The sequence below is a fragment of the Aquarana catesbeiana genome, linkage group LG05 (genome assembly GCF_042186555.1).
Source record: "Aquarana catesbeiana isolate 2022-GZ linkage group LG05, ASM4218655v1, whole genome shotgun sequence".
Classification (NCBI taxonomy): Eukaryota; Metazoa; Chordata; class Amphibia; order Anura; family Ranidae; genus Aquarana; species Aquarana catesbeiana.
The window spans coordinates 516,053,882-516,072,410 of NC_133328.1; the positions used below are offsets into that span (position 1 = coordinate 516,053,882).

Here is an 18,529-nt window from a genome sequence, read left to right on the forward strand (position 1 = left end):
TTTCACAGCAGGGCCCATTCCAGCTCCCACCAAGAGTAACTGTGAGGACTTACAGTGTTGTGGCAACACCACCACCACCAAAGGCCCACATTTTCTGCCCCTGTTCAACAGGTGCATGTAATTACAATTCTTGATCTAATATTTCACAGCAGGGCCCGTTCCAGCTCCCACCAAGAGTAACTGTGAGGACTTACAGTGTTGTGGCAACACCACCACCACCAAAGGCCCAATTTTTCTGACCCTGTTCAACAGGGGCATGTAATTACAATTATTAATCTAATATTTCACAGCAGAGCCCGTTCCTGCGCCCACCAAGAGTAACTGTGAGGGCTTACAGTGTTGTGGCAACACCAACACCTAAGGCCCCAATTTCTGCAAAGTATATAGGGCAGGCCCCTACTTTCAAACATCTAACTTACAAACGACTCCTACTTGCAAATGGAAGGAGACAACAGGAAGTGAGATGAAATCTACCCCTAGGAAGGGAAATTCTCTCCTGTAAGAGTTAATATGGGAAAAATGTTTCTCCTTTCCACTGATACTTTATCACCAATTCTTGTTTCACTAAAAACCCCAAATTGTCAAAAACATTTGTCATTGGGACAGAAAGTGAGGTAAAATCTTCTGAAGAGGTGCACAGACAGCAAAACAAATGTCACAGGGGTGATAACCCTTTCCTATGTTTTCCAAAAAGCTTAAAAATAGATTTTTTTGGCTGGAGCTACACTTTAAAAATGTACCAGTTCAAAATTACAAACAGATTCTACTTAACAACAAACCTACAGTCCCTGTCTTGTTTGCACCGCCTGTATACTGCTGGGGCCCCACGTCTTTACTTTTTTTAATTTGGGTGCGAGGTTCCACTTAATTTCCATACCAGACCCAAAGGGTCTGGTAATGGACTGGGGGGGTTACCCATGCCGTTTGTCTCACTGATTTTCATCCATATTGCCGGGACCGGACATTACATTAAAGCCGTAAGCAGTTTTTAATAACTTTTATTACTTACTAAAAATGTCACTTTGTGCAGGGACTGTTCTAAGCACGGGAAACATGTGCCATTTTACAGGCATACTATAGACACCCCCCAGGTACGATATTTAAAGGAATATTTCACTTTTTTTTTTCATTTTAAGCATCATTAAAATCACTGCTTCTGAAAAATGGCCGTTGTTAAAACTTTTTTTTGCATTGATACATGTCCCCTGGGGCAGGACCCGGGTCCCCAAACCCTTTTTAGGACAATACCATGCAAATTAGCCTTTAAAATTAGCACTTTTGATTTCGAACGTTCGAGTCCAATAGACTTCAATGGGGTTCTAACGTTTGTGCGAATTTTCAGTCCGTTCGCAGGTTCTGGTGCGAACCGAATCGGGGGGTGTTCGGCTCATCCCTAGTGCTCATCAATGCCGGCTATCAGTGCTGCCTATCAGTGCCTCCTCAGCAGGGCTTTGAGCTGAGAGCATCTATCTTATACAGCACAGAGCCAGCACTGACAGTTCCCTCTCCCTCCCCCCTCGCATGGATGGGAGAGGAGAGAGCGGATCTGCTCTTTCTCCTCCTGCCCCTCTCCTCCTGTGTGTGCACTGCAGGAAGTATGAAGCCAAGCAGCTGAATGATCAAATTCAGCTGCTTAGCTTCACATTTCCTGCTGTGCACACAGGAGGAGAGGGGCGTGAGGAGAAGAAGCAGATTGGTTCTCTCCTCTTCCATCTGTGCGAGGGAAGAAAGAGAGAACACTGTCAGTGCAGGCTGAGAGAGAAGCTCTCAGCTCAGAGCCCTGCAGCCAGCAACCCCACTGGGGCCCCCCAGCAGTGGCGGAAAGCCAGGGCCCAGTCACAAGTGTGACTTTTGCGGCTCTGGTGGCTACTCTGGTACTGAATATAGGATTGCTGTAACTGTATCATGCAGGTCTTTGCTGGAGGTATGGTTTCTTAGTGCTTCCATTTTTGATTTTCACTATCCTCTATCTTCAGCCTGAGAGTGGAGAGTCTCTGCTAGTACATCAGCTATTTCTGTTTGCATGCTGTAAGATGGGCCTCGTCTTGTTCAGAGGTGTGTTGGAAGTTTGGAGTCTGTAATAGAGGCATATTGCCAAAGTTCATCTACCTCTTTTCAGAGTGCCGCTTTACATCTGTGGCCCAATCTTTGAGGTCCTCTTACAAATGGGGGGATTGTAAAAGCGCTCTGAAGTTCTGAGTGCATGCCACGGTTGTGATGTCTGAGGGTCAAGATGTGCCTGAGCTTTCTGAGCTATGCTGGTGAACACTACAGGGAGTCTGGCGGTCTGTCCTAAGTGTCTGCTGTGTGTGCTGATCCCCTAGGAGCGCTGGTCAGCTCCTTGTGCAGTTGGAGCTTTCTTCCCATCTTTGTCAGTACCGTGATGGATCTAGATGCAGTAGGTCTGGCCAAAGATGAAACTGCAAAATAACTCTGCAGGTTGTGCCGTAATGGGGTTAAAGTAGGTCCCTGTTGTCTCCTGACCTAGGCATAGATGGTAAAATGATCAGTTGATTCTTTTGAGGCAAGGAGTCCTCATACCAGCATGGAGCTCTATCTTGTGCAACCTTTCTCCTCAACGGCTAGCCAAGCCCCCCATATCTTATGGTTAATCCAGCCCTGACCACCACAAATAATTAGAATGCGTCCCTATTTGTAACATCTTTCCTAGGTCAGATCTAGATCCACATTATGACTATTGAGAAACTGGGATCTACTGTTTATCTTGAGTTAAGTGTTTTATGTTAGTATTTGTTGGCTGGACAACACAGTGAATGTTGCAGATTAGCATCTTCTGATTGGCTGTTTGGAATGTGTAATAATACAGTGGATCTCTTTGGAAAATGAAAGCTTAAAGACTGATACTTCTCTGAGAGCTGAATAGACCTATTATACTAAACAAAAATATGTGATTGTTTTTAAAACTCAAAGAAGACACAGTTAGTATATATGCTTGCATTCCAAATGCAGTTCTACTGTCTTTTTAGAAGATGACACTTACTGTGAACATGAAATGAGAGTCTACATATGGGCATGTGCACTTTTAGTTACAAAGTGCTATGACCTTCACAAATTTGGACAGACAAAAATCAACCAAGACATAGGTCACAAAAACATCTGCCAGATCTGCATTAAACTCATTGCCTGTAGTTAGCTCTCAAGGGTTTAGATTTGTGCATTCCTGGTCCACATCAGTAGTTTTCATTTCACTGAAAGTCAGTCTGCAGGTAATTCAATATAAGTAATAGTTGTTTATATCTGTGTGTTATCAATGTCTGCTGCAACCTGTTGCTAATATGCATTTTCTGCTCAGTTTGCCTCTTTTCAACATCAAGTCTAATATCATTCTTTATCTCAGTTAGATCCTAGTTCTAGAGCTGGGACTTGTCTTGTAACTGACAGGCTGACAAGTATTGTCCATGTTAATTATGCAGAATTGCATCCATTCTCAGTAACACAGAAAGGTTTCACAGTATGATGTCCTCTCCTCACTGCTGTTGACAGTCAAGCCAATGAATCCACATCAGAATCCAGCATTTTGAAGAAATTCTGTTCATAGTTAATTTGTATGAATTTAACAAACACAGCATTTCCACAGTCCTATTTTTGATTATTAAACCCCTGTAATGTTTATTGATGGTATCAGCAGGTTTTCTTCATCTTAGAACTGAGATAATTAACAGATAGAAAATATAGATGTATTTATTTCCAAAGTAAAACACAGGAAATGCTCTAAAGCTAAGGTAGTATTTTAATAGAAAGCTATTATATTTTCCTTAACGTGTGTCTGTCAGATGTCAGCTGGTACTTTGTTATTCCTCTTATAGACAATTTGTCTGCCCAAATCCTTTCATCTTTTGTGAAGAACTGAAATATCGCTTCAGGCTTTCTCTACAGTAAACAGATTCATTTTACACCATTTTCCATGTGAATAGTGTTCTTAAACTTGAATACTACACATTTTATCAAGTTTTCTTTTCATCGCTTAAATCAAATGAATGTCTATATTTACTAAAGAGTTCATGTAGTGAACAACCCAAGTTAATTTATCCAGCCCCAAGTCCAGATTTATAGAACTTTAACCACAAAGTAATTTTGCTGCTTGATGTATTAAGTTTGTACATATAAAAAAAAGTTAATAGAGGTCAAACTAAACAAATAATCATACTGTATGTCATACCCCTATAAGTATACAAGGTATGGGGTGATACAAAAATATATTGTCCATAGCTTAACAGTATTGCATAGATACTGCATATGTAGATATTTTTATACATCAATGCATTACATGATGATTTATCAGTTCAAAATGTCAAATATAGACATTAATTTGACATTTGATTAGTGGGAGGAGTGGTCATGGGATGGTGGCATTAGATAAGAGGACTTTGCTTTCCATAGTGGAGCACTTCCCAAAGTTCCCAGGCAACCAGGTGGGTGTTTCAGTGTGAGATAAGAGGAACAAGATGCCTTTGCATCCTCTTCTCGCTTCCTGGGCAGAGCAGTGGTGAATACAAACATTCCCTTTTGGGGTATTCACTGTAGCATGGATAATCTTACACTACTACATGCAGGTGTATGAGGGGTGTATTTGGCTGCCGGTAGAAGGGTCTTATTAATTTTTATGGGAGTCCACCATCCTAGGGCTCTGCTCAGAAGTATTTAATCTATATATTATCTCTTTTCTTCACCTGCTCTTTGCATGCTTGGAGAACAGGGAATTATCTATATGATATATTTTTTAATGGTATACTTTATGGCTGTTCTATGTATAATAACATATCTGCTTATACAACCTTGAGAAGGTGGACTTTGTTCCAAGAAACACAAAAAAACAGTATCGATATAATACATGGATTGATAAAAACATCTACTTACCTGTAAGCAAGCTATCACAACATACGGCATATTGTTGTGAACCTGCACATATTTTAAATCTTGGCACTGAGAGCACTTATTTTTATGAAGGTGATATAATAATAAAAAATGAAGCCATTGGCTGGGCACGCTGATCAGGAGCCAGTCGGCTGCTGGTTTTCAAGCATGCTTATCCCAAAGAAGCCGGCCAAACAGCCGGTTCTGTCGGACTGGCTGCAATACACACAGGCCGAATGTCAGGCAATTTTTTGCCTGGCATTCTGCTCGTTTGTACAGAGCTTTAGCCCAGGGATTTTAATTTAAGATTGAGATCCTATAGCTTTAATCTGTTTTGGGAAAAAGTTATGTTCAGTAAGATCAGCATCAGCATTCAACAAGGTGTTGGCAATGTTCTTTGGAGATTTTGGTCCATGCGGACAAAACAATGAACTGTAATTTTATTAACCACTTATACAAAACGTGATGGATCAATGGTTGCTTGCGGTCTATGCCACACTGACTCACAAGATTCACAAGACAATGCAAGTTTTTTGAGTCTTTAGTCATCTAGTTGTGATGATACTCTCCCCATAAACCAATTTTTCTGTTCTTTGTTCACAGGAATAGAAGCTAGAATGAGCTTCTGCTGCTGTAACCTATCCGATTCAAGGTTTGATTTTTTTAAAGTGGTTGTAAAGGCACAAGGTTTTTTACCTTCATGCATTTTATGCATGAAGGTAAAAAACCTTCTATGTGCAGCAGCCCCCCTAATACTTACCCGAGCCCCCTCTTGATTCAGCGATGTCCAGGAGAGCCTGGCCTCTCTGGGGACTTGCACTCCTGATTGGCTTTTGGCAGCAGCGGGAGCCATGGAGATGGAGGGGGTGGGGCAGAGCCACAGCTCTGTGTCTGAATTGACACACAGAGCAGCGACTCAGCTCGGGTGACAACGCTGTCACAATATGACGTCAATCTCAGGGCCCCACCAACACACACCCATGCAAAATGGAAAAATTGGTGCTGCTCTCAATGGTTAATCCAGTATGAAATACTAGTCCTAGTAATCTGTAATGCCGTACTCTACACCCAGCATGTCCATGAATGGGGCTTGTGCAATAGTTGTGTAGATTTGTTGCATTGGCAAGTATGTAAATCACACAGGATTATAGAGTAAGAGCGTCCGGAACCTGTTGTGCAAGATGCATGTGCCAGCACGTAACATACTCGGGGGAGCTCCTGGTTTACCAGTGCTCATGTAACATCAATAAACAAGGGATAATACAATCCGGTCACATATACAGGTATCTGACAGCATGGCATACTATGTACGCTTAGGTAAACTTCACAGTCCAATATTGATGAGATATGGCATGTCAATGGGAGCTCAACTGAGGAGTTTATCAAGTGAAAGAGGGAGGGGGGGTTGCCCAAGGGCTCTCACCACTCCAGGATAGTAGCTGCAATGGCAGTAATGTATGGATAGCGCTCCCTCACAGACGCTGCAGTCGGAATGTAGATGAATCCTTGATAGGTCCTCTTATTTGTTACATCTGCTATCTGGTAAATAACAGCTAGATGCTGGACATCCAACCGGATGTTTGGTGTGCTAGGTACAGTGGCCCGTAGATGAGTATGGAGCAGACTTGTCCAGTCAATCCATGCAGAAGTGGCGGCTCGATGTTATGTCACACACTTGCTGGAACGCATGGTGGGGCGCAGGGCAGAGATGGCGATGCCTAAGTCAACGCGTTTTTCACACGTGACTGTGCTCTTTGTCAGGACGCATGACGTACAGTATCTTCGTCTTTGTAAAGGAGCATGTGTCCAATTAGCTTGGATTATGTCAAAATTTCATTTTGGGGCCATCTTGTGGTGATAGATCACGTTGTAGTGATTAAAAAGCAGGGGGAAAAGAGGAAAAAGGTTCTGCATAGCAATTTTAATCACCCTGTATACTTGTACCATATCTACACAGGACAAGGCATGGGTCTAGCTCACTTAGAACAAGTTAAGTAGTGTCAATTTAAGTAGTTTCAAAAATAAGTTTTTACTTAAACATAGCCACTTTATTAATATTTCTAACACCAGAGTGGCCTGGTGTTGAACTAGGGCTCAAGAAAGATTTTGAGGCTTAACTCATTATTTAGTCCTTCAGGCTGTAAAGTACCTAGCCTGAATATCCAGGATTTTTCTTTTCTAAGTAAGACTGTGTTAAAGTCACCTCTACGGTCCGTTTAGAGCAAAAAACCCTTTAACTTTCAGACCAGTAGATTGCCCACCATGACATTCAATAAAGTGTTTTGCTATGGGGGTGTCCTCTTTTTGCTTAATGCTTTTTAGGTGTTCACCAAATCTGACCCAGAGCTGGCATTTGGTTTTACCTACAAAAAGTTTCTTGCATGGGCATTCCAAGATATAGAGAACCCGCATTGTAGCACAGTTGAAGTCGGTGAAGACCCTAGAGCGTTCAACATAGCTACACATCCCGCAGTGCCCAGAGGGGTGCATTCTTTTTAGCCTAGATAACTCTTCATGCTTATCGGTGTAGCCAAGGTTGGGAAATATACACCCATGCAAGGAATTCATCTTGAGTAGATCATAAAACAATTATGCTTGGAGGGGAGGGAGAATTTGTTTTTTAGACTACCTCTCCAGGGATTGTAAAGTAGAACAGGGGCACTTTATTTACACAAAAATGTGGGTGACTTTACATTTAAAAGGTTAGATAGTGAATTTTAAAAATTACTTAAATTAAACATACTTTAGAATTTAGAATCAAAGAAAAGTGCAGTGCTCCAACACTACAAGCGCTCCCCTCGTATACTGGAATCAGGTGCTGGCTTGGAGTCCATCATTCCTCTATGATTAGGCCCATTGGATGAAACCTGTCATAGGAGTGGTCCTGGGGGTAGGACCAAGTGCTGAAGCTTGTTAGCTGAATTATATTTTGCCTGAGAAGTCATCATCAGTGTGCATTTTATGCATGAAGGTAAAAAACCTTCTATGTGCAGCAGCCCCCCTAATACTTACCCGAGCCCCCTCTTGATCCAGCGATGTCCAGCACAGTTGAAGTCGGTGAAGACCCTAGAGCGTTCAACATAGCTACACATCCCGCAGTGCCCAGAGGGGTGCATTCTTTTTAGCCTGAGTAGGTCCGTGAGCCAGTTTCAATTTAGTGGATGGATAAACTCTGACTGAGCAAGTGTATCATCAAGGTTTATGGCTCGTCTTGCCACCATGTGAGGCCTGGACCCAACAATGGCCTCCATACCATCAGAACATACCAGTGTATGCCAGTGATCCTGTAGGATCTTGTCAATCTGATCCCATTGTGCACTGTTCTGTGTAATCAGTCTTACCAGTCCCTCTGGCATATCAGTCACCCTGTCTTGAGTACTTTAGAGGTCAGCCCTGGTTCTTTGCACAGCAATCTTCCTAGCCCTTCTAAGAGTATGGTGGGAGTAGCCTCTTTCCCTAAAACATCTGTAGAGTTGATCAGACCCACATCTATAGTCTTCCTCAGTGGAACAGTTCCTCCGAATCCTGAGCAACTGTCCCACGGATCAGTGGTTTAGGGTGATGGCTGTCCGCAGAGAGGAGGGTATTGGCCGCCATCATCTTCCTATAGGTTTTTGTTACCAATTTGCCCATCTCCAACCTGATGGAGAGGTCAAAGAAAGAGATCTCGTGTGGGCCTATCACATAGGTTAGATGTATATTTTGGGTATTGTGGCTGAGTTCCTCCATAAATTCCATGAGTTCTGTCCTGGATCCCTCCCAGACCATCAGAACATTGTAGATGTACCTCAGACATGTTTGTTATTTTTTTTATTAAAAAATTAGACATTAATATCGCTTTAAGTTTACCTCCAGGAAACAACTGTGCTTGCTTCCCGCAAGCTTGAACAGGTCTGGCCCTAATCCAGTGACCTCTTTCATTAACAAGATGTTTATTCCTAGTCAACAAATGCTCACTGTGAGTTTTATGTTTTTTAAACTTCTCTCGGTAAGTTCTAGAGACTGTTGTATGTGGTTTGAACAGTCAATCAGTGACTCTGCCTCACAGAAAGCTACAGCAAATAGAGGTAAACAAAAGGGAAGGTGGTAGGACCCAGTTTGAGCTCACACTGGCTAATAGGTAAAGATGTTAAATGTGCAAGGTAGGAAGGGGGTTAGAACAAATGCACTTTATTTCACAAAAGTTTTATTGAGTTTTTGATTTGTAAAACAACAGGTGAAAGTGTAAATCATATACATACAATTACACTTGGTCAGGTTGAAAGAAAAGGAAGGATACAAAGTAGAGAGAGTAAGGAACAAAATATAACCTGAAGGTCATTACAACTTGTGATAACTCTTCATGCTTATCGGTGTAGCCAAGGTTGGGAAATATACACCCATGCAAGGAATTCATCTTGAGTAGATCATAAAACAATTATGCTTGGAGGGGAGGGAGAATTTGTTTTTTAGACTACCCCTCCAGGGATTGTAAAGTAGAACAGGGGCACTTTATTTACACAAAAATGTGGGTGACTTTACATTTAAAAGGTTAGATAGTGAATTTTAAAAATTACTTAAATTAAACATACTTTAGAATTTAGAATCAAAGAAAAGTGCAGTGCTCCAACACTACAAGCGCTCCCCTCGTATACTGGAATCAGGTGCTGGCTTGGAGTCCATCATTCCTCTATGATTAGGCCCATTGGATGAAACCTGTCATAGGAGTGGTCCTGGGGGTAGGACCAAGTGCTGAAGCTTGTTAGCTGAATTATATTTTGCCTGAGAAGTCATCATCAGTGTGCAGCTTTTCCTTTCAATTACACTACCGATGAATATGCTTATGTTATTTAATGCCCTGTACACACGATCGGACATTGACCTGACATTCCGACCACAAAATCCGTCTGATTTTTTCCGACGGATTTTGTGCCAAACTTGTCTTGCATACACACGGTCGCACAAAGTTGTCGGAAAATCCGATCGTTCTGAACACGGTGACGTAAAACATGTATGTCAGGACTATAAACGGGGAAGTAGCCAATAGCTTTCGTCTCTTAATTTATCCTGAGCATGCGTGGCACTTTGTGCGTCGGATTTGTGTACACACGGTCGGAATTGACACTATCGGATTTTGTTGTCGGAAAATTTTATATCTTGCTCTCAAACTTTGTGTGTCGGAAATTCCGACGGTAAAAGTCCGATGGAGCCCACACATGATCGGAATTTCTGACAACACAATCCGATCACGCTTTTTCCATCGGAAAATCCGACCATGTGTGCAGGGCATAAGTGTTCAGATCTTAAAACATTTATAGCTCTGATAGAGCTGATATTAGAACATTGACTGAATATCTGACCAACACCAGTAAGCAACATGTACAGAATTAGGTAAATATTATTTCTGTCCTTTTTTAATATTTCTGTCCATAGATATTGAGAGATTGTTCATGTTTGTAGCCAAGACTGCAATATAGAGCGTTCTCTGCATACAATGGAATTAAATGCAGGGTACACATTGGAGCTGGTCTTTATGGTATTTCAAGGTATGGAAAACAACTGCTTTGCCTGAATATAAACATACAGTTATAAAACAGCACACAACTACAAAATAAAGGTAATACATACAGGAAAGGTTGTAACAGGGTACAAAAAAAAGCCCATAGTAATCTGAAAGAGGAACCCCTTGCTTAAGCTCTGGTTTACACTGATGCGCTGTGGAAAAGGCACAAGATTCACTGTGTTTCCCCACATTGTATTTCACTGCATAGCAATTGCGCTGCATCAATGCGATCTGCTGCTGGTGTCAATGTTAGGTTAATGACACCCCAAAACAGATCACAAAATGCAGTGCGATTGCCAGAATTGCATTGCATGGTTGTGAACACTCATGTGATGCGATTCAGGTGCAGGAAAAAAGAGACCTGCACCATTTTGGTGCGGATGTGATGTGATTTGAGCCATACAAATCCATGGCTCAAATAGCACTGCACAGACATCGCATGCGATGTGCACATCGCATGAGATGTGCGATTCCTGTGTGAATCACATGCGGTGTTATGCATGTACTAGTGTGAACCCATGCTAAATGACTATGACATTATTCCTTCTATAATACAATTATCTGTGAGCATTTTAAAGGCCTAGGATTTATTTTGAAAGATTTGGTTTGTGCTTCTCCTCCATTTGGCTTTCACTTAAAAAGACAATCTGACTGATATGTGCCCTAAGGGAATTCTCCCATTTGTCAAAAGACCTTTCATATTCATGTTAAATACAGCACAAGTAGGGCATTTTCCCTGCCTCACAGTCCTTTCACTAGATCTGACGTGTGATCATAGGAGCTTATAAGAACAATTTATCACAACCTCTTGCCAAATTGCACAGCCAAAACCTGATTAAAAACTAGAGGCAGAATTATATCTTTTCAATGCTGTTTACTTTTGGGTCTTATATGATTTTACTGCACTGTATAAATATAAAGAGTTCCTATATTGTTGTCAATTATAGCAGCATGTATATTACTCAGACTTAAATTACAGCTCAAGCAAATATGAAAAAATAGTAAAAAGAAAGTTGTTGATCGCTTTTATTTATAGTAGTTTAAAAACGCAAATTTGGTTTTATTTCATGTCACAGTAGAAAGGAAATGTATTCACATGGATTGTGAAACAATATATTTCTTTTCCAGCAAAAAAGTGAAAACATCAAAGAAACATATTTAAAAAGCTAAGAAAATTACTTACAAACACCTAGATTTATTATTTCATAAATAGGCGCAACAGGCTCCATTAATAATAAAAAAATTAAAAAAACAAAATAAAATAAAAAGATTAAATACAGACACAGTATGGAGAAACAATAACACATCGCCAGATATCAAGGTTATAATTTAGCGGTTCCCAATCTGTTTCTGCATCTAGTAAAATAACATGTAAGCATTTGGCAGTCTTTATACATATAGGGACATAATAACATTTACTAACAAATACACAATAAGTGATACAAAAAGCCATTTTAATGTGGTACAAAATAAATGTTTTGCTTTCAGTAGAGCCCACTGTAGAGTTAGCCAATTTTTTAATTTCTTGAGAAGGAATTTTTCCTCTGAGATATTTTTGAAAATATAGACATATTAAGCAATAAAAAAAGAAGCAAAAATATGAATGTCTGCCAATTCTAACCATATTTTTTCCCAAAATTTACCACCTGGAATGTACGATTTTGAAATTTTGTAATTTAGCAACAATAACATCCACATTTTATACTCTAGGAGAAGGGACACTCATGCTATGTACATCCTTGCTATGAGTGCTACATCAAGCCTTTAAGAAAGTCTTTTGTAGATTTTTTTATAAATGACCTTTGTGAAAATCATTGTGATCTCCATGAGTTTTTAGTCGAGATGACAGTTGCTAAGGCAGCTTACTAGTTCAGCACTTCACAGCAAAACCGATATATTTGAAGAGTCCAGATTTCTTTAGTAATCGTCTTTCAGTAAAGGGAAAGTAATGTTACATAAAGAAGTTTCAAAAGAGAAGCAAGACTATTTTTCCCAGAGTGGATGGTCCACAAATGCAAATGTTCTAAGTGCTTAGCAACTTGAATTTTTCTAATAAACTGCAGATCTGCCTTGGTCACGAAATGCAATCCTTGACAAAGGTTGTCCCTGCATTCTTCCTCTGAAAGAAATTCATCATCTTGGCTTGTGTTTTCAAGTTAGGTACAGTGCCTTGTCTCTTTGCATGTTCCTAGAAAAAAAAAAAAAAATTAACCTTTTTTTCTGGTAGGTGGCAACAGACAATTGTGAGCTTTATGTATATGTTATATCTGAATGATAAATTGCAAAATGATAAGAAATATGAACTTAAAGTGTATGTATAGCTAAAACGTTTTTGTTTTGGATAGAATAGGGAAGAGTTAAGTCCCTCTATGTTTATTTTTTTACATCTATGTCTCGTCAGGTAGATATACCTTTACTACCTGTTATGAAGACTCAACAGAAAATGGGAGGAAATCTCCAGACATGCCTCATCACCCCTCATAAACAGTTGTCATTGGAACAGGTATCCCCATTAAAAAACTCACCCTCATCTCTTGATCTGGTAACAGCTCTAAAACTTTGGATGTTCTGTCACCTTCCAACTCAGTGACAGGCCACAAAGGCAAATAAATGGGGTTGGGGTGACAGGCAGCAATAAAGCAAGCCAAGGTTTTATTCTTTGCCTATACTATAAAAAAATGTTTGGGTTATATACAAACTTTAATTGAAAACTATCTTGGGAGAAGTATAAAGACTGACAGTGCTGACTTTCTGTTCTGCAAATTTAGTTGCCTGGTTATCATGCTGACTCTTCAACTTCAACAGCTGGAGTCAATGACCTGAAACAAGTATGCAGATAGAGACTCATGACTTTACTTTGATTTTCCTGATATGCAGACTTTTTCATGGGTCAATGACTGTGAAGATATTTAATCCAATTGGTCAGTATAATACTTAGCCAAATAACATTTTCAGAAAAAGGTCAGCAATGGTAGCCGCCAAGGTTTACTTTAAAACCATATTGCGATGTAACTGTGGGGTTAATTTACTAAAACTGAAGAGTGCAACTAGGGTGGCCACGTGTCCCGGATTGCCCGGGATTGTCCCTTATTTCAGCTTTTTGTCCCGTGTCCCGGGTACCTTCATTCCGGGACAATACAGTGTCCCGGAATGAAAAAAAAACACCACACCGCCGGGGCTGTCACCAGTCCGACACAGTAACACACACACACCAACACCATGCAGCTTAACTGGTTGCTAGGCTAGGGCTGCCCGCCCCGCGTCTACCAACCAGTGACGTCAGCTGGCACCGTCCCTCACGTGATAGTCAGTGCAGTGGGCACCCGCCCGCACTCTAGTCTACACGCTACAGCTGAGCAGTGCGCCTCAGTCCCAGAGAGAGAGCAGCCGCTGAGCCGCCAGACTGCCACACTTACTATCCTGCCCTGCCCTGTGCCCAGCCCCAGTCAGTGGTGCCTGCCAGTGACAGTCCCGGACCCGGAGCCGCCGAGCCGACTACTCCAGCACTGCAGCCGGTGATTCATTTGTGAAGCAGAAGCACGTTGCCAGCCAGCAGCGCAACCCGGGCCGACTCCGAGCTGCCCGACTTCTCCAACTTCTCTCCATCTTGAGTCCTGACTGAGTCTGAGCCGCCTCGTCCGAGTCCTCCCTCCGGCTCCCTCCCGCCCACGAGGTCCGGCCGCCACCGCCAAACAATCTTCAGGTTAGTGTAACTTCCACTACCTAGTTCAGTGAGCAATGCACACTTCCTCTCAGTTCTGCTGCTGTCCCCAGACCCCCACCCCCCTCAGTTCTGCTGCTGCCCCCCCACACAGCACTCCCTCTCAGTTCTGCTGCTGTCCCCCACACCCCTCAGTTCTGCTGCTGTCTCCCACACTCCCCCTCAGTTCTGCTGCTGTCCCCCCAATCCCCCTCAGATCTGCTGCTGTCCCCCACTCCCCCTCAGTTCTGCTGCTGTCCCCCCCACTCCCTCTCAGTTCTGCTGCTCTCCCCCTCCATCTTTCCTCCATGTCCCCCTCCGTTCTGCTGCTGTCCCTCTCTGTTCTTACTCCGTGTCCCCCTCCATTCTGCTGTCCCCCTCCAGTTTTCCTCCGTGTCCCCCTCCATTCTGCTGTCCCCCTCCGTTCTTCCTCTGTGTCCCCCTCCGTTCTTCCTCTGTGTCCCCCTCCGTTCTTCCTCTGTGTCCCCCTCCATTCGTCTTCTGTGTCCCCCTCCATTCTTCTTCTGTGTCCCCCTCCATTCTTCCTCCGTGTCCCCCTCCGTTCTTCCTCCGTGTCCCCCTATGTTCTTCCTCCGTGTCCCCCTCCGTTCTTCCTCCGTGTCCCCCTCCATTCTTCCTCCGTGTCCCCCTTCGTTCTGCTGCTGTCCCCCTCCGTTCTTCCTCTGTGTCCCCCTCCGTTCTTCCTCCGTGGCCCCCTCCGTTCTTCCTCCGTGGCCCCCTCCGTTCTTCCTCCGTGTCCCCCTCCATTCTTCTTCCGTGTCACCATCCATTCTTCCTCCGTGTCCCCCTCTGTTCTTCCTCCATGTCCCCCTCCGTTCTGCTGTCCCCCTCTGTTCTGCTGCTGTCCCCCTCCGTTCTTCCTCCGTGTCCCCCACTGTCCTGCTGTCCCCCTCCGTTCTTCCTCCGTGTCCCCTCCATTCTGCTGCTGTCCCCCTCCGTTCTTCCTCCGTTTGCCCCTTCGTTCTGCTGCTGTCCCCCTCCGTTCCTCCTCTGTGTCCCCTTCCATTCTGCTGTCCCCCTCCGTTCTTCCTCCGTGTCCCCCTCCATTCTTCCTCCGTGTCCCCCTCCGTTCTTCCTCCGTGTCCCCCTTGATTCTGCTGCGGTCCCCCTCCGTTCTTCTACCGTGTCCCCCTCCGTTCTTCTACCGTGTTCCCCTCCGTTCTGCTAGCCCATACCACCTGTCTAAACTGGTTACCACTGTTTTGCTTTTTTTTCAAAAAAATTTGCAAAAAAAAGTATCAAAAACCATCTTTTTTGGGCGGGTGCGGGGGGGGGGGGGTGTCCCTGAATGGCAGCTTGGAAATGTGGTCACCCTAAGTGCAACATCTGGTGCAGCTCTGCATGGTAACCAATCAGCTTCTAACTTCAGCTTGTTCAGTTAATCTGTAAAAAAAAAACTGCAAACTGATTGGTTTCAGTGCAGAGCTGACAATAAACCAAAACCAGAAGTGACAAAACCCTCATTGCTTCTGGTTTCTGATGTCACAGAGGGGGAGGAACAACAGAAGTGCCTTTCACTCTGCCTAGTACACCTGGCAATGGGCTCTGCAGTGGGATGAGACAGTCTGGTACAGGTAACAGGTGGCCTGGGGGGGGTTCCTGGCTGTAAAAGTGATCGAGCAGCTGTATAGCCAAAATTATCACTTTTACTTTGCAGGGAATTGCTGGCTAAAGAAAATGATATCAGTATCATGGCTGATTCTGGCCCTGGTATCACCGCTCCAGTCCAAGGATGTACAGGTAGGTGGTTAAGCAACAATACTAGAAATAAAAGCAGCAATAACAGTTACAATATCAGACACATAAACACCAATTAAAGCTTAACTCCTGCCAAACAGCTACACAAGAGGTAAAATGCATATATGAAAACTGTTTTTCATGCCAAAGGATTTATATTTCTGCTCATCCAAATCTGATATGTATGCAGCTTTTCCAGCATATGCCTGTCTTGTACAATTCCTGCAGTTCAGAAATGCTAACAGATCTTTCCTATCCCCCAGCCTGTGGCCGATCAGTAATAGGAGAAGTAGCAGACTGATTAACTTATCTTTCTGTCACCCTGATCCTATCAGTATGTCCTTTGTTGAGACATGAGTGCTGCGGTACAACTGATTGTCTTATTCTTCTCCCTTCCCCAGTCTGAGCCCTGCTGTATAGGAGATTACGAGAGGCTGATACCAAACCAAATGTAGATACTGCTTGCATTTAAAAAATATATTCAAAGCAAAACTAAACCCACCAATTTAACTGTTTCCCAACAAGTTACATTCAAGGCATGCCAAGAATGATAACTGTCACAGTTGCTTGTACTCTCACACATACTGTCAAGCCATTAAATGGCTGGTATCATAACTGATCACATGTGCAGCACCATGGCAATTGCAGATCAAACAGAGGCTGAGATGGAAGCTTCCTTGGCTGTAAAGGATAGGAGGATTTAGTTCCGCTTTAAAAAAGTATTAATTAATGTAGGGCTACATTAATTGCTGTCTTTTATATCTGTCTGTAGTTCAGCTTTAATGACTGTTTAACAGAAACAGTTCTATTTCCCAGAAAGGTAGATCAATTTGTTTGGCATTTTAAATAGTTAAATGATTGGCACCTTTTTAGCAGATTTTAGTTTGCCAAAATGTATCTGAGGAAGCCAAAATCCTTTTGGGAGAATGTGCTGTGGACAGACGAAACAAAATTGCAGCTTTTTGGTAAAAGCTACTTTTTTTTTAGAAAAATAAATGAGGCCTTTAAAGAAAAGAATACAGACCCTACAGTCAAACATGGTGGAGGTTCACTGCTGTTTTGTGGTTGCTTTGCTGCTTCAGGCCCTAGATGTCTTGACCGTGTGCATGGCATTATAAAATCTGAATACCACCAAAGAATTCTGGGGTGCAATGTATGGCCCAGTGTCAGAAAGTTAGGTCTCTGTCAGAAGTCATGGGTCTTACAGCAGGACAATGACCCAAAGCACACATCAAAAAGCACACAGAAATGGTTTAAGACAAAGCACTGGAGAGTACTGAACTGGCCGGCAATGACTCCAGATCAAAATCCCATAGAGCACCTGTAGGGAGATCTCAAAACAGCAGTTGGAAAAAGGAACCCTTCCAATCTGAGAGACATGAAGCAGTTGGCGAAAGAAGAGTGGTCCAAAATTCCAGTAGAGAGGTGTAGGAAACTCATTGATGGTTACAGGAAGCGATTGATTTCAGTTATTTTTTCTAAGGGCTGTGCTACCAAATATTAAATTGAGGGTTCCAATAATTTTGTCCAGTTCATTTTTTGTGTGGAGTTTTGTGTGGGATGTGTCAGATTTGGCTTTTTGTTTCTCCATTTTTTTGTGTCATACCAATACAAACAAAAGAAATCTATATGAGAATGCCTAAACATTTGTAATTGCATCCATTTTCAGGGTGAAGTGGTGCATTATCTGACAGAAATGTGGGGGTGCCAATATTTTTGGCCATCAATGTATGCAGTAATTCTCATTTCAGTGTTTTATTTGTTGTAGGAAATAACCACTTGGTAAAGTAAGACACTGATAAAAAACGCAAGGTGCAAGGAAAATGTATTATAAATATTCAAAAGCAGAGACTTTACCATAAAAGTGTGGGTCATTTGTCGCAACTGGGTTTCCTCATAAAGAGTAAGGCCCCTTTTACACATTTCACACATCTGTTGATGGATGAAAAAGGGACATCAATGCATCTCTATGGAAAAAACAGATGTAAATGGATGATCATTCATTTACATCGGTTTACATCCGCTTCTGTCAACATCCGATCAAAGCCTTATTTTTCTTCCGTTAAAAGAATGGATCGGACGAAAAATGGATGTAAACGGACAAATAGTCAGTTTTTTCATGAAAAAATGGCTCCGGGACTCAAGTGGTTAAGGACTTTAGCTAGTGGATGTAAGAAACTGATGTAAAAACTGATGAAAAACATGTAAACTTCATCCGTTTCTTCTTTGAAAAAATGTGACTGAAGTGATGAAACAAATGGTCCGCATGTGCTCTTTACATTCTTAATGTAAGTATTAGTATTTCAGTGAAATTATTGCTTTATACATGAAAGTCTAAATTGTTTAGTAAAAGTATCCTATAGTTAAAGTTTAAGTGGAAAAGTAGCATGTAGAGAAAGTACGCATCCCTTACTAAAATTAACAAAGCTTACTCTTTCCTATTGTTTCCTGTTAATGTTAGGTTTTACTCATCTACTTGAAGTGTATCTTAAGCCAAAACTTTTTTTTTCTAGCTTTGGATGGAGTAATGGTGAATTAGAACCCCTGTCAGGGAGATTCACCCTCTCTTTTTGTCATGGTGACCGTAGACATCATGACTGAAAGTGAGGACAAATCCAAAATTTTGAGTTGCTTCTATAAAAGAAATGTGAGGG

At 42.2% G+C, this 18,529-nt stretch overlaps 1 protein-coding gene across 9 annotated transcripts in view; it reads right to left on the reverse strand.

Annotated features, from left to right (window-relative positions):
* Positions 1-11,429: 11,429 nt before the first annotated feature.
* The window catches only part of TOX (thymocyte selection associated high mobility group box), a 392,368-nt gene continuing 385,268 nt past the window's right edge, over positions 11,430-18,529 (reverse strand). For all 9 annotated transcript variants that reach the window (XM_073631671.1, XM_073631670.1, XM_073631673.1 and 6 more), the window contains one exon: positions 11,430-12,605. In XM_073631671.1, the coding sequence (XP_073487772.1) occupies positions 12,569-12,605 (37 nt within the window). In that variant the 3' untranslated portion in view covers positions 11,430-12,568. The remainder of the gene's footprint in view (positions 12,606-18,529) is intronic.